We start from the raw sequence: 21194 nt of genomic DNA, 5'->3' as shown, positions 1-21194 counted from the left end.
TACTCCCGTAAACTCACTGCCGCCGAACAAAATTATGGCGTCGGCAACCGCGAGCTCCTGGCCATTAAAGCCACCCTGGAGGAGTGGCGACACTGGCTGGAGGGGCCAGGCACCCTTTCCAAGTACTCACCGACCACCGCAACCTTGAATACCTACGGCTCAGCCAAGCGCCTCAACCCCAGACAAGCCAGATGGGCCTTGTTTTTCACCCGATTTGATTTCACCATCACCTACCTCCCTGGATCCAGGAATACCAAGGCCGACTCGCTCTCCCGGCAATACTGAATCGAACCCCAGAAAACCACGGTCGAACCCATCGTCCCCGGCGCTCATCCTAGCCCCGTCCAGTGGGACATCATGGCCGACATCGCCGAAGCCGGTGCCACTGCCCGCCTCCTCCGAGTGCCCGCCCGGACCGGACATTCGTGCCCCCAGCCTCCGGAGAGAGTACTCCGCTGGGTACATGGCGCCCCAAACTCCGGACACCCGGCATCACTGCTACCACCGCCTCTTGAGAAACCGCTTTTGGTGGGAAACACTCTCTGAGGACACCGCTGACTTCGTCCAGAGGTGCCGATCGTGCAACCTAGCAAAGGTCCCCAAGCAGTCGCCGGCCGGACTTCTTCAGCCCCTGCCTACACCTCGGCGTCCCTGGTCCCACATAGCAGTGGACTTTGTCACCGACTTGCCCGTTCGAGGACACACAGCCATACTCACCGTCGTGGATCGTTTCTCAAAGGCGTGTCGCCTCATCCCTCTTCCCAAACTGCCCACCGCCCTGGAAACCGCCGAACACCTCTTCCAGTATGTGTTCCGTCTCTACGGCCTGCCGGAGGACATCGTCTCGGACCGGGGGCCCCAGTTCACCTCTAGGGTTTGGAAAGCCTTCTTCCGCCTTCTAAATGTAAACCTCAGCCTCTCGTCCGGCTACCACCCTCAGTCCAACGGCCAGGCAGAGCGCCTCAACCAGGAAATCACCAGGTTCCTACGCACCTACTGCCATCAAAACCAGTCAGATTGGAGCCGGTTCCTCCCATGGGCTGAGTATGCCCAGAACTCCCTGCTCAAGCCTTCCACCAACCTGACCTGGGGTACCAGCCCCCACTATTCCCCTGGTCCGGCGAGCCGTCAGAGGTCCCTGCGGTCAACGACTGGGTCCAACGCAGTGAGACAGTATGGGACCAGGCGCACGTGCACCTACAACGAGCCATGAACCGCTCCAAGACCCAGGCAGACCGACACCGCCGACCCGGTCCAAACTACTCTCCTGGCCAATGGGTTTGACTATCCACCCGCGATCTCTGTCTCCGCCTGCCCAGCAAGAAACTCAGCCCCAGGTATGTAGGCCCCTTTAAGATCCTCAGAAAGATCAATCCTGTCTCCGTTCGTTTACAACTCCCCACTGATTACCGCATTTCTCCTACCTTCCATGTTTCCCTACTCAAACCGGCCCGACCCCGAGGGCAGGCGAAGAGGGTACCCACGGCCCCCTCCCTTGTTCCTAGGCGGAGGCGTTCCAGGTGCGAGAACTACTTGACTCAAGGCGGCGCCGAGGTCGGATCCAGTACCTGGTGGACTGGGAGAGTGCGAGTGGAGGAAAGATCCTGGGTAGACACCGGCGACATCCTCGATCCCAACCTCATCACCGAGTTCCACCGAGCCAACCGGAAAGACCGGCCCCTCGACCTCGGGGAAGACCCGGCGCAGGTCTCGTCTTCGGCGTCAGGAGCAGCTTCGCGGGGGGCTCTGTCACAAACACCGACGAGGGCGTCTCTCTCCCTGCCCAGTGGCATCGCTTTCGCCAGTATTAATTGCCCTGATTGTTCCCAGCTGCCTCTCATTACCCCTGTCTATTTAAACCATGCCTGTGAATTCCCTCCTCGCGAAGTCTTGTTAGCCCCGCCACATTTCTGAGCGTTCTACCCGCTTTCTTGTTTATCTGTGGTACCAGTCTAGGCCGTTTCTCCCGACCTCGATAGTTTGCCGCCTGCCTAGTTTACTTCTGCCTGTTCTCCTGCCCACCGATCGTTCAGCTGCCTGCCCTGACCCACTGCCTGTTCTAGTTACGAGCCTGCCCGTCCTCCTCTCACTGTGTGTGCCTGCGGACTCCGTCTGCTCGTCCCGAGTTGACACCTCCCCTTAAACCGCACATGGATCCCAACCAGCCCGAGTCCTCATCACAGTCATCATAAGGTAGTTATATTATATTACGTACAGTAGTCAAAAGATAAACCTCAAACACCATCATTTACAGCAGGGATGCTCACAGGTCTGTGAAAATAGATCAAAATGCTTTAATCATGTAATTGCTGCAAGATCTATTATGCACAACATATACATATCCTCTTTTCCCCCATTGTTTATGTTCACTTGACACAGATCTCACTGTTTAATAAATACCTCAGCAATACAGGCCTTTTAGTGGAATTTTTAAACGTATTCAAGCACGTTTTCGGAGCAATCGTGCATGTTCAGTCAAATAGAGCTGAAATTAACAACTATTTTGATAATCGACTAATCTAATGATTATTAGAATGATTATTCGACTATTCGGGATTAATCATTAGCTTTTAACCGACTATTCAGACTGTGCTCCGAGATAAAAGGTTGAATTAAATGTGCTTACTAACAATAAGGAGCACAAAATCATATTTTAAAAATACCTCTAAATGACATTCAATGAATTAAAAGGAAAAAAAAAATATTTCTCAATTTAATTCAGTAAAACACAATCACTGCAATTGTGTTTTTGTCTTCTTTTCCAAGTAAAATTGTCTAGAAATCCTTAACAAGATACATTTACTTTAGAAGCAACATATAAGATATTAAGAATTGCTTTCAGAGAACCTCATATTCATTATATTCTCTGAAAGCAAGTCTAAATATCGTATATGCTGCCTGACCATTCTCTGTTGACCTCTCATCAACAAGGTGTTTCCGTCCACAGAACTGTACCTCACTGGATGTTTTTCTTTTTTTGGGCACCACTCTGAGAAAATTCTAGAGACTGTTGTGCATGAAAATCCAGGAGATCAGTTTCAGAAATACTCAAATCAGCCCATCTGGAATATTATGATTCAATACATTGTGAGCCATCACATTACAATCTAGCTGCAGCAAGCGTATGTGAGATATATGTGTCTCTGTGTGAGAGAGCGCATCAGCGGGGATGCAGTTTCAATCTTCATTGTCTCAGTCACTTCATGCGACTCATTGAAGTGACGCTGACCGCACAGAGAAATGGCAGTTTCGGAGTTTGTACTTATTTACATGACCTGCTTCCTTATTATTTCAACTTTAAAGGATGCATTAAATATATAATGCTGGTGTGTTTCCTTTAAAGGGACATTCAGTAGTTCTCTAGCTAGCGTTAGCATTGCTCTTCTTTGTGTACTTTAATTACTTATACGACAGTGGTGTTAGACACTGTACAGCCGTCTATCGACAAGGATCAGCATGATCGTCTTTGCTGCCCCCGCCAGCTTTGGATTAACCTTTGCGTCTGGAAAATGTTGGCTTTTGAAGTCATTTCTAAAGTTATTTATTACTACTATAATATAATTGCTTTGCCTAAAAACAAACATCAGAATTCAAGCAAACAGACTTCTACAGTTAAGGACAAATTATTATTAGCCCGCATATCAATAATCTTTGGAGACTGTTTTGCTTCACATTCTTTCTAAAGACAGATTATTACCTTTATTAGAGAACTGCTTAGCATGAAATAAACCTCAATTAACTAGAGATACAGAATGTTATGGTAAAGAAAAGATTAGAATTGTTTTTGATGATCAAATTTAGCATGTCCATGAATACTGTATTTGAAGAACAAATTTTGTTTCCAAGCAAACGTCATGCATGGTTTACTCAAAATCCACAAAAATGTGGATGCAGATGGGCCCCCTTACTATAGCTGTGATAAAGAAAATAAAAATTACATGTCGCTTTCTAGTTGCGCTTGTAAACACTTCTGAAAACTGTCCATTACTAACATACATTGACGGCACACATAACATTAAAAAATTAGAGGGAAACTTGTATGACTTTTCTGTAAATTCCACCGATACTATTTCAGAGAGTGGTAGACAATAAATAATGTCTTACCTGTCCAACAAAAAAGAAGCAACATTGGCAATCACTACTCATTTTTTTCTCCGTCATCAAATCTTTCCACCTAGTGTGTGCCGTACAGATGTTTACTCTAGTTTTTTGCCTTTGCCGGTCTTTCTGTCTTCTTGCTTCTGACCCTTGACACTTCTTCAGCAGTACATACTGAATCTACTGTTGTCTTTGCTTCTAAAGCATGATAATAATTATGCTCCATTGTATTCTTTTGCTCTTCGCATCATCAAACAACACTGCACTAAGCATAGCCAAGCGTATCTACATAGGCGGCAGCCAATGAGCACGTCGTCATCTCAACATGGCGAAACACATTGAAGGGGTGACCTGCACCATGTATAATAAAAACACTTTTAATAGAAAACTATTATGAGTACAGTCTTTATCTTATGTGAGTGTACATCATTCAGATCACACTTCACAAAAACACAATCAATTTGTTAATGTGTAAAACTTTTTAAATGAGCCAAAAATGACTGAATGCACCTTTAAAAAGGCACACAACACAAGTTTTGCTTATGCGGAATGGCAGCACTGGCTCTGCTTTATTTCACAATTAAAGTGTTTCTGTATTTACTTATTTTTTTGTATAATTCCCTCAGACTGTGTGGTCTACATCACCTGAAATGTATGGAGTGTGTCTGGACTGTGAGTTGTCTTCATCCTCTCCTCAATCAGGCACATGCTGAAGAGATCCTCTTGCACGCTATCATTAGTTTCATTTTATCTCATGTTACATTAAATAAGATCAAACGACTATAAAACATTTTGACGGCAATAAATTATTGTAGATGTTGTCGATAATGTTGACTAATCGTTTCAGCCCTACAGTCAAACAGCGTGCAGCTATTATTAGATTGCTAGCAAATTATATCCTAAAATTACATTGTTTTCAACAGCAGAATATGAACTTTGTAATAAGTGGCATAAGCCTAGGCTAGATCACAAATATAGCTGGTTATTTTATTTTATTTTTTTATTTTAATCAGGCTACTTGTTCTGTCTGACAAGTAAAATTCTCTTTCACTTGCCCCTTCAAAAATCTACTTGTCCCAGACAAGCGGGCAAGTGTTAATGTAGAGCCCTGCAGTTCACTGAAATGCTTTTACACATTTTACATCAGCTCCAGCAAGCTGGAGCTACAATTCCCCATTGTATGCAGAGGTGAAGTGTACAGACAGAATTTAATCCAAAAGCCTTTATTACTGTTACATTGTGTTTAATTTGCTATGTCAAAGTGCATGACTTCCTATTACTGCCTTACAAGAGCAGGACGACATGTGTACAACTGCCGCTTTTTTTTTTCAGCCATGATAAATAGGAAGGTCTTTAATAGTTTGTGCAGAATGTGCACATGCAGAACTTTCAGGATGCTGCATTGCAGTGGACAGAAATAGTGGACAGAAATAAGGGAGGGAGATATAGGAAATGGGAATGGTTTGAGCAGTGTAATAATAAGTCATGATACGATCTTGAATGTCTCATACCCTGCAGTGATGAAGACTAAATAATGACGGCACCACACTAGCTGAATTTTCCAGTGATTTACAGGTGTACACTTCATTAACATAATTGCCGGACAGGCGGTGGGAAACAAAGCATGCATTAGCGTCTCTCAGCGGGAGTTAATTTATCACTTGGCTTCCAGGAATCCCTGCTGAGTTAATGCTTCCAGCAACGGGACAATTTTTTCCAATGTAAAAGAAAAATTGTTCTGTCGCCGGGGCGGGCTTTTTAAGTAACCAATGAGCTGCTTCTTTTACTGAGGAACTGACAAGACCTCAAGCTGATCTAGGCTGTATTTCTCAAAAGGATCGTAAGCTTAAGTTGATAATAGAGACAACTGGTGCCAGTGGTTTCTACGATTTACTTAGGCGCACGATGCTTTTGGGAAACATAGATCTGAATGTTTACATCACACTCAGATGCATATCATCACTGATTGTAATCCATTGTGATTGGCACAAAATGTTTTTCCTGCACAATAGTCTGTTTTTATTGAACGTTATTTCTATGAAAGCTGCCAATGGACATACGCTTTTATACTACAAGACTCGAGAGAATAAATACATAATCACACACTTTCACATGATAATTTGCTCCATGAATCACATCCTAAATCACTATTACCATTGTGTATGCTCACATGGTACTCCTGTTTTTACTTCGGTGAGTTCCACATGACAGGGAGAGAGAGAGAAGAGCTGTATGGAGATAGAACTGTTGCATATTAACATACACATGGAAAGAGATTTACATTTTAAATGTAATCAGATCCACAAATAAATGTAAGGAGTTTCACAAAAATAAATGAATTCACAAAAAAATAAAATGAGATCTGCAAATACATTTTTAAACTCACAAAACACATTTATTTGTGGATCGCTTCCGGTGCATTTGCGGATTGCTACACGCATTTGTCAATTTTGAAACAAATCTAGCTTCAAAAAGAATGCACAAATCTACAAATAGGTAGACTCCACCCATCGTCTACTCAAGCCAATTAAATAACAACTACATTATGCGGACCAATCATAGCACATTCTATCTTCAACCAATCATGCTTCGTTTTACTTTAAAGGCAGGGACCAGAGTCACAGAGCTCTCATGAGCATAAAACCAATTACACACAGATAATTTAATTTTAACCAAGATTCTTGACTGAAATGTGTTGTCAAAACCTTTAATCTTAATGTTTACATGGCAGATCCAAACAGACACACTACTATACACTACAAAAGATCAGTAGTACAGTGTGTTTTTATAAAACATGAATCATATTAGATGATCTTAGGAGCACAAACCATAAATTAATACCCTATATTACACAGTGTACAAGATCTGCTATCCTTTGGTTTCACATTATGTTAGTGCATAAAAATAAATAATTTAAGTAATTGTAGGGTGGAGGTATATAGGATAAATTTAAGCAAATCCTCTGGTTTCTTGATCGTAGTACAACATATGACATACACAACATACAACAGTGCAACATAACAGTGCAGTGCAACCGTAAACTGTCTGGTAAAATTCGGTAGTATGTAGCTGTAAATTAGTTTCACATTTTTTAATAAAACAATCATAACTGTGTTATTTTAATTATGCTACCTCATCTGTCAGCATGATGCCAGTGAATCACATTCAGTCTCTTTTTAATTTACTTAATTGTTTTGGATGCTAGCTCGCTTGTGTCCCTATGGAGTGTGTGCATGAGCACGAGCAACAGGTAGCTGGCTGCAGTTCACTTAATGGCCACAGGTGTCATTAATAACATGGGTTTCTGAATCTTACATACTGCACCTTTAAAACAAGATCAATTTGATTAATCTTGTTTTAGAAACAACACCACATACGATATTTAGGTTTTTCAGAGAATGTATTTTTATAGTCAAAACAAGTGAAAAAATCTTTATTTAATTTAGAATACGTTACTGACCTCAAGTATTCTAACGGAATATGTAACACATTTCATTTTACAGCATGTATTCTGTAATCAGTATTGGAATACTTTCAAGTAACCCTCCCAACCCTGTCTGTATGTAATCGTTTGCATGCTTATGAGAGCACTGTGAATCTGGCCCTGCCCTGATAGTAAAAATAAGAATGATTTGGTTGAAGATATATCGTGCTATGACTGGTTTGAGTAATGTGGCCATTATCTGATTGGCTTGAGTAGACGATGGGTGGAGTCCACCTATTTGTAGATTTGTGTGCACTTCTTGACGCTAGATGTGTTTCAAAATCGACAAATGCGTGTAGCAATCCGCAAATGCACAGGAAACGATCCACAAATGTGCGCAATTCACAAATGAATGCTGGACAGAGTTGTGTTTGTGAGTTAAAAATATATATTTGTAAATATTTATTAAATATGTAATGTTTATTTGGAAATCTCATTTAATTTATTTGTGAACCAACTTTTTAACCAACCCCATACAGTTGTGATAAGTTGGTATGTTTGTATATATATACACCACTCCAACATTATTAATCAGCAAAGGTATCATACTTCTAAATGAAGAGCGAGATCTCAGCAAAACAGTCTGCATGCGTGACACCCTAGGCCAAAATAGAGTTGTTACTAGTCTGCTAGTGTGACTCCAAATTAAGAGCACATGTTAGAGCAACTCTAACATGTTGCTCTAATCTTTATCAAAACCTTTTTGTCTATTAGCCAAACATTACATAGCCTCAGATTGCAGACATGCACTGTGTAATTGTTTGGATGCTGAAAATACTTTATATGCAGAGTCAACTAAATAAGCCATTTTTAGGTTGATTTCCCCCAAACGTGTTAAGACTGTGGCTCTGTGGCACTAATAAACCATTATTCTGCTTGCTTCCCAGCATCCCAACCAGCCTGATATGGCAACACTGGCTCAACCAATGGTATGGGACTGGACTATCTGTTTGGTCAACCAATCCAATCCTTGAGTGTTCAAGAAACCATTCTTTTTGCAATTCAATTTAGTTAATCAAATTACACACTAATATTGCCAAAATTAATTATTAAAAAGACTGACATAACTATGCTCTGCTAAAATACTATTCAATCTACAATTTTTCAAATACAACCCACTCATGACCAGAAATCACAGATAGCCCTTTTCCACCAACATGGTTCAGGTGCTGGTTCCTGGGCCAGTGCCAATTCTCGAACTGCTTCGTGTATTTCCGCACCAGCCCCAAAAGCTTGCTGGTCTCTATGCAGGAACCGATTACGTCAGGGGATGGGGTTTCATGACCATGGTAACGTTTTCCTAAACAACAACAATAGCTACCGTCTACAGCAAGGAGTACTGTACTTCTTCGCTCTATAACAACAGTAAAAAACCAAATAACACAAAATTATCGGAAATCAAAAGCATTCAGGTAACACGACAAAACGAGTGCTCTACTTGTGATATGGTATTTACGAAGATCAGAGATAAACTAGAGATTGAAAAGGAAAAAAATTTGAATGAAGATACAGCATGAAATGATGCACACTGCCTTCAATCAAACAACTGACCAAATGAAAAGCAACTTGAAACACAAGGGACTACAGAGAAAAGCAACTTGAAACACAAGGGACTACAGAGACCATAAGAAGGACATAAGCAAAGCGACAGTGGATGGAGTAATGATGTTTTGGACTCGGACACTGACCAGCCTGCTAACTAACCGGGGCATTGAAATCAGCCAGTAACGCTTGTGTTTAACAGTGAATCTCATAAAGTTATTACAGCTAATATCAGTAAGTTATTATATTTGCCAACTTTGTTAGTTTTCAGTGTTGCCATCTTATTTTGTGCATTGCTTTGTTTTGAAAGGGGATTTTTGACCAGTTACATACCAAGTTTGGAAGATCGTGGCTATCTGTTAAGTAAATGGTGGAATTCTCAATCAATAATATTATATGCACCCAAGGCAGGCATCATTAACCCCTGGAGCAGAATCTTGTGTGATGTAATGATGAGAGCGATCAGTCAATGAGCTGGATTCTGCTCAGGAAAACCTCGAGAAACCATATTATTGATTCATGTGAAAACACTGTATTAACTGTCAAGGTTACAAAAGGTTATAATGTGTGTGAGCTAGTTTATGAGGGTGTGCATCAGAGAGACAGAAAGTGAGACAGTGAGATATAGAGAAAGACAAAGAAAGAGATATTGAATCCTCATTCCATTTAATATACATAGATCACAACCAGAATACTTCTCAAAATAATGGTGACATTATTTGGAAGCTATTTAAATTCAGCAGTATATTCCCAACAATTTGAGAGTTAGGATCACACAAAATTACAGCTGCATGTAGAATTCAAGACCAATGGCAAATCCTTGCAGTGCAATACTTGGTATATTCTGGTAACCATTGTGCAGTCATTGTACTCATTGTACACGGTCAATAATTTGATGCATAAGAACAAACTACTTTAGGCTACTTGGACAAGAGTAACAGTATTAAGCTAATGTACCACAACAAAGTTGTCTGTAAATAAAATCTATTATCTACATATATAGCATTTAGTTGGAGCAACCACACCACAAAGTTGATAAAAGCAGCTGATATTCTTCAAGTCATGAACTTTGCTTTTCTTGGTGAGAAATTTGTGTCCCATTCCAGGGAACAGCCCACTTAAGAAAAAATGTGTCTAATCTCATACTTACATTGTAATGTTCAAAATGTAAAAAGACATTTTCCAAGACACCCTTCTGCAGCAGGGATGGGCACAAGTAATCGGAAGTGACCAATAATTGATCATAAAAACAATGATCAATAATGACCTTCCATGAAATTTTTACTTCAGGAGACAACTAAACAAGCAAAGAGGAGCTATATAATTAATTTTGAGATTAATCACAATTTTTAGCAGTACCTTGATTGTCAACAGAGACATCTCATAGCAACCAAACTGATAAACCATGCTGCAATGCTAGCATTTTTATAAACCTGTAGAACAAGAGAGAAAGAAGAGAGTATAATTAACCATGTTATGAACACCTGTCTCTGCAAACATTTGCTAAAGTTTTATTGTCATGTAAATGTAGGAACTTTGACCCGATGGAGTCGCGAGTTCGAATCCAGGGCATGCCGAGTGACTCCAGCCAGGTCTCCTAAGCAAACAAATTGGCCCGGTTGCTAGGGAGGGAAAAGTCACATGGGGTAACCTCCTCATGTTTGCTATAATGTGTGGTTCTCGCTCTCGGTGTAGCACCTGGTGAAATGTGCGTGGATGCCGCAGAGAATAGTGTGGGCCTCCACACACGCTACAACTCCACGGTAACGCGCTCAATAAGCCACATGATGAGATGCGCAGATTGACTTCTCAGACACGGAGGCAACTGAGATTCATCCTTCGCCACCTGGATTGAAGCGAGTTACTACACCACCATGACGACTACGAGTGCATTGAGAATCGGGCATTCAAAATTGGGGAGAAAATGGGAGAAAGAAAAAAAGTGAATGTTTATCATTGATAAATCTCCCTGTGTGCCGACATGTTTGCGTGACATCAGACACCTGCATTTTGGCGAAATCAGAGTTGACGATTTCCACACAAGTTTCCAAATTAAAGTCTGACATATTGACGTTCTATTGTACTGTTCCCAGTAGGAAGTTCCTACTCTCCGAATTGAATGGAAGGCAGCATAAATCACAGCAACAGCCGTGATGAAACCAGAAACCTGAAGGAAGAGCGGAGAGACGCGGTGTCTGAGCAGACTGATTTCACAGTTAAATCGGAAAGAGTAGGTTACTTTACCTAAAATCTGTCTGTGCTTACTGAAATTCAAAACACTGGCCCCAGAGGCCAAAACGGTAATTTGCTTTTGGTGCCTCTCCATGGACATTACAACCGGAAAATGGAGCTCAAATATGCCAAATGTGCACAAGTGAGCTCCATCTCCACGGAGGCGCCAAAAGCAAGTTTGGAAGAGAGCTGTTTTATACTGTGAAGGCAGTAATACAGTAAAGATGAATGCATACTTTATGCAAATCTTACCATCAGTTGAGTAAAAGTGTATCGTTAGAGGGAAAAAAAATGCAACCTCCAAATCACGTGGTCTCCAGAAAAACTGGTTTCAACGCGGTCTCCAATTCTGAACCGCAATGCGCATTTGGTCGAACCACAGTGGAAGGTAAACACACTCAAGCCAATTTAAACATGTCTGATAGGAGATACCGCTTGTTAGAGATTTGGCATAATGTGGGCGATCTTAGAGTACCGGAGGTATCGGAAACAACATGCCAACATTCCATGTGATCATGCCATTCTGAGTATTGTCATTGAGTTTGCCAGCAAGTCTTCAAATAATTACAAAATACGATGCATTATATTGTGATTATGCTATCTTTTGTACAATTCAAACAGTAGAAAATGTTCAAAAAATGGTAAAAAGTCAAAATTGCCAAAAATGGAGATACATGTTTTTCATCAGGACAGTGACAATATATTATCTATATACATTTCATAAAATAAGTACTTACTACATTTACGTATTTGGCAGACGCTTTTATCCAAAGTGACTTACAGTGCATTTACTACAGGGACAATTCCCCCGGAGCAACCTGAAGTTGTGTATTTGCAAGATAATGCATGAATCTGAAGGAGAAAGACAGGGAGAGACAGTTGTCTGACTAGCTTGCCCATGGGAAACAGTCTAGTGTTAGTAATCAGAGATGAGAAAAGGTCTGAGTGTCCACCTAAACCATGACCCCATAATTGAAAATTTAGCATAACAGAGGTCCCCCATGCATGAAATGCTTTGAAATGCTGAGGGCAACAAATAAACCCTGCATCCTCCCATTGTGCAGTACTACAGTAATACCCAAAATCTAGACACTACACCACAGCAACTCCATGTGAATTTTAGTCTCTGTATTTGAATGAGTGTGTGACAACTATAGACTGCTTACAGTAAATATCTGGCTACCGGTATGAGGACAACTGTTAATATGGGTGTCATTAAAAACATCCAAACAAAAACACAAATGATTTGCAGTATGTAATTGTTATTTTATAATTGTTACTTTTACAAAAGTGTTTTGTTGTGACTGGTATTATTCCAGTAAGAGTGTAGTTTACTTGACTGTATTTTGCAAACTCATTTCCAGCCATGAAGTTTATCTTTGATTAGAGGTCTTCATCTAGGTTCTTTCCTCCAATTGACTCATTAAAAGCAACAACAAATTTTTTTTTAAATGTAGGGCTGGGAGTTGCCACAGACCAAGATATTTACTTTCATATTTGAAATGTATTCAGATTTTTTAAATATTGCGATAGCTGTATGTACTGTGATTTGATGTTTTGATATATTTAGCTGTGCTAATTCTTTATTCTCAGAAATAAATGTCTATTGAATAACATTTGTGTCTGAATAACATTTGTTTCACCCTGTAATACAGAATCTGCAGGATAAAGGTAGGGATGTGCAAAACCACCAATTTAAAACTACTAATAGACCAGTAGGTGCGTTGTCTGAGCTTTTAACTGACTAATCAATGTTAAGGAATGTATAATCCTGCATTATGTCCATGTTACCCAATCAGATGTTTAATAGGGATATATAGATGCTAAACACAGCCATTTAAGCTGAAGTATATAACTTTTTCCAGTGTTAAAATACTTCCTTCTGTCCCAGCTTAATATGCAGAGACAACAAGCAAGTCATTCAGAGGTTAATTTTCTCAAAAACTGTAAACACTTTGTCTCTGTAGCACTATAACATTCCTGTGTTTGTTTATACGAACACGCTTAAGACCCTATCTGAAGGTTCGAACAACAGCAGGCGAGGGGCATATTCGGAAACTATTGAATTAAGTAACAAACACAACAAAAAAAAAAAAAAAAAAATGGGTGTAATGATTCACTTATTTTGCGATTTGATTAGTCTCATGATACTGAACTCACGGTTCGGTTCAAGTCTCAAACTAAGCCTGAATCAAGAAAAGTTACGATTGAAAGTTTATGATTATTATTATTACTACTATTTTAAATACATATGCAAAATGGTGCTTTTCATTTAAAATTTTGCAAAAAAGTGCTAAATAATCCATCAGAGATGTACTGGGACTAAAAGTCTGCCCAGAACCGGACAATGGTGACACCGAATAGAAATATTAGCTAATAATTCTGCTTACTGAAAATACAGAATTATGTTTGATACATATGTTGCTTATCATTTTAAATATATTAAATTAAAACTGTTTTTTTTCATCTAAATATTCTCCTCAAAATGTATATTTAATGGGAGTGCATGCTTATCCAGCTAAATAATAATTTACTGATGAAATAAAATCAGACATGCTATATAACATTAGGATTATTTCCCCAATAGCACTATTATACACAATATTCAGATCTATAGGACACTATGATTAAAGGGATAGTTCACTCAGAAATAAAAATTTGTGCAGAAAATTCAAGCAGATGGTGATTTCACTTTTGAAATCACAGACAGTCAGCCATCCATTAATATCTTTTAAAGCGACATGTTTGCTTTTGGTGGATTTGTGCATAAAAGTTCATGTTTAAGTACTTTTTAAAACTCTAATCATCGGTCAGCAGCGGTATGCACGTGACAATCAATTTGGCACTAGAGATACGGGAGAACTGAGGCATGTGTGTCACAGCCGGAAGAGCAGTGCTGTTTACAAGTGAGGAGGAACGCTGTACAGTAGCTTGGTTGGTTTTGATCAGTATTTATCTGTTGGTTTACTCACTATGGTGCATTTGTGTGCTTATCCTGGATGTCTCAATCAAGTGGAGAACATGAGATTAAGTCTGTATCATGGCAACACGTCACATGAGAGGCCATGAGAGGCCACTTGAACTATCACCCTCTCGTGAAGCTAACCGGAAGCGTATGACTATAGTTAAAAAATACTTAAACATTGATCTTTTTTTTTTTTCAAACTGTGACGAGGAGGAGGACGTGGCGTCCCCGGCTCCTAATTTATCCCTCTCCTGCTGATTGGACAACTCAGTGCAGGGCGTGCATCGTCACAGCCTGGCCACACCCTCCTCGTCACACACACCAAAAGCGATCTTATTGCTTTAGAAGACATTCATTTAGCTGCTGGAGTCATATGATATTGATGACGATGCTGACTGTCTGTGATTCTTGGAGCTTAAAAAGTTAAAGCACCATCCACTTGCATTTTAAGGACCTACTGAGCTAAGATATTTTTCTATTCTTCTTCAAATGTGTTCTGCAGATGAAAGAAAGTCATACACACCTGGGATATCATGAGTGTGAGCAAATAATGAGAATTTACATTTTTGGGTGAACTATCCCTTAAGTACAATATACTGTACAATAGAGTTGTCTCAACAAAAACATTTAAGTAGTTGGTACTGATACCTGTAAAATTTGACAGATTGTAACATACATATTGTTAAGCTATTTAAAAAATAAATAATTAAGAACACATTAAATTAGGTTATACTACAAAACAAAAGTAAAAACAGTGGAGTTTAAATTAAAATTTGCCTTCAGTCTGTAATATCAACCAGTAATTTAAAGTACCGTTTGACAACCTTTTATCAAACTCTTTTAAATACAGTGTGCAGCATAAAAACACAAAGGCAGTTACAGCAACTGTTTTCAAAGCTTTGACAAATTACATTCCATTTAGGACCTTGGATAAAAATTGTAGCCAATCACATACAAAGCTACAAGGCAAAACCCATTCGAGACCACACACACACACAAAAAAACAAAAAACGTTGGTCTAACCTAATTTAATTAAGACACAATTTCCAAATAATTGAATAGATTTGTCTGAAATTAATCTGGGCTAATGGAATCAAGTGGAAATTTTGATCTTGATCCAATGACATTGCATTATTTTTGGCATAGTGACTTGCCTAAATCCGGATGGCGGAGGATGAATCTCAGCTGCCTCCGCATCCGAGACCGTCAACCCGCGCATCACATGGCTTGTTGACCGTGTTACCGCAGAGATATATCCACGCACAACTCACCATGTGCCCCACCGAGAGTGAAGCACATTATAATGATCCTGAGGAGGTTACCCCATGTGACTATACCCTCCATAGCAACCAGGCAAATTTGGTTGCTCAGGAGATCTGACTGGAGTCATCCAGCATGCCCTGGATTCAAACTTGTGAAATCCAGTGTTTTTACCACTGAGGTACTCCCCAAGATTGCATCATTTTGATTCAATTTATTTTGAACATTTACTATTTTAACTGCTTCAGTGAGATATAGCATAAAATTATTGCTTTTGAGTAAACTGAACAATTTAATTTACTTCAAACCAACTTTTCTTTTATTAACATATGTTAAGGCAATACTTTGCCACCCAATTTACATGTGGCAAACTCAGCAAAAAAAAAAAAAAAAAAAAAAGACTAAAATAATATATATAACAAAATATTGAAAAAATAATTATAATCCATGTTTTATATAATTATGCAGTTTCTGTGCTAGTCCCCTGTAGGCAATTAATATTTGGTGACTTATTGTAACATGTTGTTTAGGACTTGCACCTTTGGTGAAAGTCTTTGTCCATCCAGGTTGAAAAACACTTTCTGGATTACCTTAAATGCAGATTTGACTTATTTTGCACAGCTACGGTCCAAGGCATAAATTAGTCCAAACAACATTGCGCTGCAACGGCTGCACTCCTCAAACAGCTGAGAACTACAACCCCTTCGATCACGACACCAATGTCCACAGGCTTATCCATTGGTTCCTCTTCTTCATGTCGAACAACATAGATCACCATTACCATCTGCTTCATGTCTTTTAAGGCACTCAGGCCATCGCAGTCCTGTGCCCAGACAAAACAAATGAAGCAATCTTCATTTTTGGAAAAACTAATCGGAGTACACAGTAAAATTATTTATAAGAGAGCTGCATTTGACTACCTTGTAGTCCTTAATGAGCTTTTCATGGTCCTCATTAAAGTATCCACACAGTGCTTTGAGGATGCACTCTCTTAGTGTCCCTATGCTGTTATTCTGTTTTAAAAAATAAAGCAGCGAAAAGCTAGATTGATGATATGCATGTTGATTTAAAAGGTCATTTCTGGTATATATATGTATAAAATCATAATTATCTACACATTTGACATCAAAGCACAAAGAAAATGAATGCTAATGTATAGTTTTAGACATTGTAGTAATTAACTAATTACTATTTTTCTAATGCTTTTTAAAAACATTATTCTTAAGCTTTTTAAGAAAATAGTACAACTTACCATATGAGAAGTGTACTAAGCAAAGAATGGAACAGCTGTCCTTATGTTCTTTTGTAACCTGCTAAAAGAATCACAGTAATCATCATGGGATTGTCTAGGCATGAAACAGACAAAATATTGACCAAAGTATAATGCATTTTTCAACATTTTAAAGAGACATATTTAGGTGGTTCTCCCACGTTACTGCTATGCAATGTTTAATACCGTGACCTTTGCAAGAACCGAACAGAGTAAAATTTAATAATAATCACAATAATGCATATATTTAGAAACACGCTATATGTTATATATGACGCTATATATTCTCATACAACACCTTGACCACGCATTTGCACAGCGCTCCCCAATGGATTATATTATAACTGCGAAATTTGATAAAAGATGTGAGGGTGAAAATAGTGTAATTCAGCGCTGCTGACGGGAGGGAAACGCGCAAATGAAAATTAACTTGTTAGAAGTTACAGTACTGTTTTTAATAGTCGACTACCTGGTGCAGTCATTTCCCTAACTACAGTATAACTACACTTAAACCTGCCAGGTACAAACTCACCATCAGACGTGTTAAGTGTTCCTCGCCCTAACAACAATAATGACCTGCTGAAAACAGACTATGCCGAAATAACCCTTACAAAATCTAGAACCAAATTATCACGGAAATATTGAATGATATAAATAAAAGCACACATTTTCCTCCATTTAATTCCTCTTCTCAGATATGCTGCTGACCAGGGGCATAGATTCCAGGGGATGGGGGTAACACCCCCCAATTGATCACCATGATCAATGGAAACATGTACATTCTTCACACATTAGCGCCCCCAATGTTCAAACCAAATCTACGCCCTTGCTGCGGACCATGTGACTACTTCAAAAATGCCAATATTAAATGTAGTTAAGTTTTAAATTAAATGTTAAAGTTTACATGTAAAATAACTGCTTAAAGTTGACCTGTAATGGTTTTAAGAAGACTTACACTTAATAGTCACTATAAAGACAAGGATGGTAAAACCTTTTTGACTTACCAATTCCAGAGTATTCCACCTGCTCTCTTGCTGTCTTGGGCGCAGATTGGAAAGGGATTCCATCGGAGTATACGCAAAAGAAGTGATTGATTGAAACCATAATGTTTTCGTTGTTTCAGCACACCTCAATTTAGTTTAAGTTGATTGATTTAAAATAACTGTGTTCATCTCATAACTTAATTTGTTTTAATTGTTTCGAAATACTTAATTTCATTATCAAACAATTCATGTTTCAGTTTTTTGAGTGCAGCATTCCCTTTCCAGGTCCCAGTGATGAGGAAATGGCACGGTCTGGACAAAAGGCACCAAAGCTCTGTTTTGCATACTCAAAGCATTCAATGTGCCAGTCTACTGTCCAACAGAACAGAGAGGAACAGACCATCTGCGCTGCCTGTGCTCAGCAGCAGGAGTCGTTGAAGAGATGTAGGGGGAGGTGTGTCCATCAAGAGGGATGTGGGTTTTTTGGGGTATCCCTCACATAATAAGATCAGACATGGAATATTTAACAAAACTGACTTTCAGTGAACTGTTCAATAAATCTGCTGTCAAGTGGTGAGCTTTACCAACTGTTATGTCATTTAAACGGGTTCCTGCAACCTGCCGTTTGTGACATTGCTTCATTAACATGATAAATGGATAAAAATTTGAACTCATGATATGACAAGGGCTGTTCTTTTTCTTTCCACCCTCCTTCACCAGCACACTAATGTGGACAAGCAGGAGTGTCCTGGGGTGCCCCACACATGTGGCTATTTGTCATCAGAAGAAAAAATATTGTCTTAAATCCTCTAAAACCATAATTTACTCACCCTTATACTGTTCTCTAAGGCAAAATGTTAGAGACTGACCTGTCACCATTCACATTTATTGCATCTTTTTTTTTTCTCCATAGAATAACAGTGAATAGTGGCTGAGATTGTCATTCTGCCTAACATTTCCTTTGGTGTTCCATGTTGGAAAGAAACTCATAAGGGTTTAGAACAACCTGAGGGTGAATAAATGATAACAGAATTTTCTTTTTTGGTTGAAATATAACTGTAGATGTAGCAATGTATTCATTTGTATAAATTACATACTGAAACCAAAAAATAATCATGTGAAATTATTAGCAGACTAATATACCAGGACCATTAAGATTTCTGAGAACATTTTATTTATTGTTTGTTCCAGTAATGTAACTACAATCAATGGTGTATATTTGCTGCAGTGATGCTCGCTGCGCGCACACACACACACACACGCACACGATTTCAAAAGGCTGGCTTGAGATTTGCAAGACCTAAGACAAGTAACCTAACAACGAACAATTACCGAAGTTTGCGTAGTTAAAACCAAAAAGTTGACTTAACCCGTAATGCGTCCCATGTTTTTTCATGTGATGGCCGTTGATAGACATGAAGCGGCACTCTTTCTAAATTATTATCTGCTAGCTAAAATTGCTAACAGTTAGCTCAGGCAATGCCACACCGAAAGCCAAATCAAAGCTCATACAAATCTTGATTAAATTTTTTATAAACATGAACTGAAGCGGTGCATTCCCTGGTGTTAAGGGAGGGTCTCTTACCTTTGGCATCGCTGTTCTCCTGCAGTGTTTTAGCGGCCGACGTCCATATATCGCATCCCAGCAGGCAGAGCACAATCACGGCAGACCTGCTGCAGCCGTCCGTTCCGCGCATTTTTTGCTGCTTACAGTTCAAAATATTTTTTTACCCTCAACAATGCGGATTGTCTATGCGACGGGAGTATTTAAAGACACTTTGCAGTTGAGCTTCCCTGCCATAATTTGTTATTTTCGCAATTCTGCTCATATCATTGACACCAACCGGAAACCTCTTGTCAGCATCACCATGTTGCCGCTGTTTTTTTCTATCAACCCGGAGTTAACTCCAAACAACGAGAGAAAGCGAGTGAACTCCACCAGTTTAACCATTTCTATTCCCTGACCAGGTGGTTCCCCTCTGTCCTACAGAAAGAAGGGTTAGTCCGCCATCTGCTGCCCATTACTGTCAAGTACCTTAAAAGTAGTCTATACGGACCGATAGCGTTCTAAAAAAGCTACATGCAGTGCAGAAAAAGATACAACAACAAAAATACAACTCCTAGACGTCCCTCTTTCGATATATATATATATATATATATATATATATATATATATATATATATATATATATATAATATCTCGGCAAAAAGAAACGTCCCTTTTTCAAGACACTGTATTTTAAAGATAATTTGGAAAAATACAAATAACCTTACAGATCTCTATTGTAAAGGGTTTAAACAATGATTTTCATGGAATGAACCATAAACAATTAATTAACATGCACCTGTGAAACGGCATTAAACACTAACAACTTGAAGACAGTAGGCAATTAAGGTCACAACTATAAAAACTTAGGACACTAAAGAGACCTTTTTACTGAATCTGGAAAAACGCCAAAAGAACGATGCCCAGGGTCCCTGCTCATCTGCGTGAATGTGCCTTAGGCATGCTGTATGGAGGCATGAGTACTGCAGATGTGGCCAGGTCAATAAATTGCAATGTCTGTACTGTGTGATGCCTTGGGGGGAGAACAACGGGCGTGTGGACAGGCGGTTGGCAAACGGCTGGATTGTGACTGGTGTACGGATGGTAGGATCTGACGTAGATTCCGTAAGCGATCCGGAAATGGAGGATGAAAGGTGTGAGGAAAATAGTGGGGGAAATTCAAGTCTAGGGTGGAACGTTGTTAAAACAAAGAAAAGGAAGAAATGTCGTGAGTTAAAATCAGACTCGGAAAGTGACAAGGGAAATCAACTGGCACAAGGAAATAAGGAGTATAAAGTAATGATAAAGTTTGCTACCGACTCTGTGAGTAAAATCAACCATTTGAAACTTACTAAAGCAATTAAAGAAAGTGTAGGGATTGTAGAGAATATAAAAACTTTGAAGGATGGAAGACTGTTGTTATTTTGTAAAGATAGCCAACAAAAACGCAACTTTGGGAATTAAATCAATGATCGGACATAAAATAGAATGTTCAATTCCAGAAGAGAGAATCTGGATTAGAGGTGTAATATCTGGAATTCCTTTGGATGTTTCAGATGAGATGATAAAAAGAAATGTAAAGGGAGCAGCAGTTAAGGAAGTAAGACGCTTGAAGTGTTTCAGAAACAATGAGAAAACGGACAGTCTGTCAATTATGTTGGTCTTTGATGAGCTCAAATTACCAGAAAGAGTATTTCTAGGATTTGTCAGTTATGGAGTCAGAGTTTATATTCCTCCTCCAATAAGGTGTTTCAAATGCCAAAAATACGGACATGTGGCTGCCGTATGTAGAGGCAAACAAAGATGTGCAAAAT

The 21194-nt window shown here is 39.4% G+C and overlaps 1 protein-coding gene across 3 annotated transcripts in view; it reads right to left on the bottom strand.

Moving 5' to 3' along the window:
• The window catches only part of LOC127658305 (protein FAM171A1-like), a 47165-nt gene extending 27418 nt beyond the window's left edge, over positions 1-19747 (bottom strand). The window contains exons 1-5 of one of the 3 annotated variants that reach the window (XM_052147515.1): positions 19420-19747; positions 16834-16894; positions 16502-16594; positions 16172-16404; positions 10484-10557 (exon numbers count right to left, since the gene is read on the bottom strand). Coding sequence is in view for 1 of the 3 variants with exons in the window: in XM_052147514.1 (XP_052003474.1) it covers positions 19420-19531 (112 nt within the window). In the remaining 2 variants the exon portion in view is untranslated. The remainder of the gene's footprint in view (positions 1-10483; positions 10558-16171; positions 16405-16501; positions 16595-16833; positions 16895-19419) is intronic. The other 2 variants (XM_052147516.1, XM_052147514.1) reach the window with 2 other exon arrangements.
• Positions 19748-21194: the final 1447 nt, after the last annotated feature.

Source organism: Xyrauchen texanus, chromosome 17 (genome assembly GCF_025860055.1).
Source record: "Xyrauchen texanus isolate HMW12.3.18 chromosome 17, RBS_HiC_50CHRs, whole genome shotgun sequence".
NCBI classification, from domain to species: domain Eukaryota; kingdom Metazoa; phylum Chordata; class Actinopteri; order Cypriniformes; family Catostomidae; genus Xyrauchen; species Xyrauchen texanus.
The sequence above is the reverse complement of the archived record's forward strand: the minus strand, read 5'-3'. Positions and strand labels throughout refer to the sequence as shown.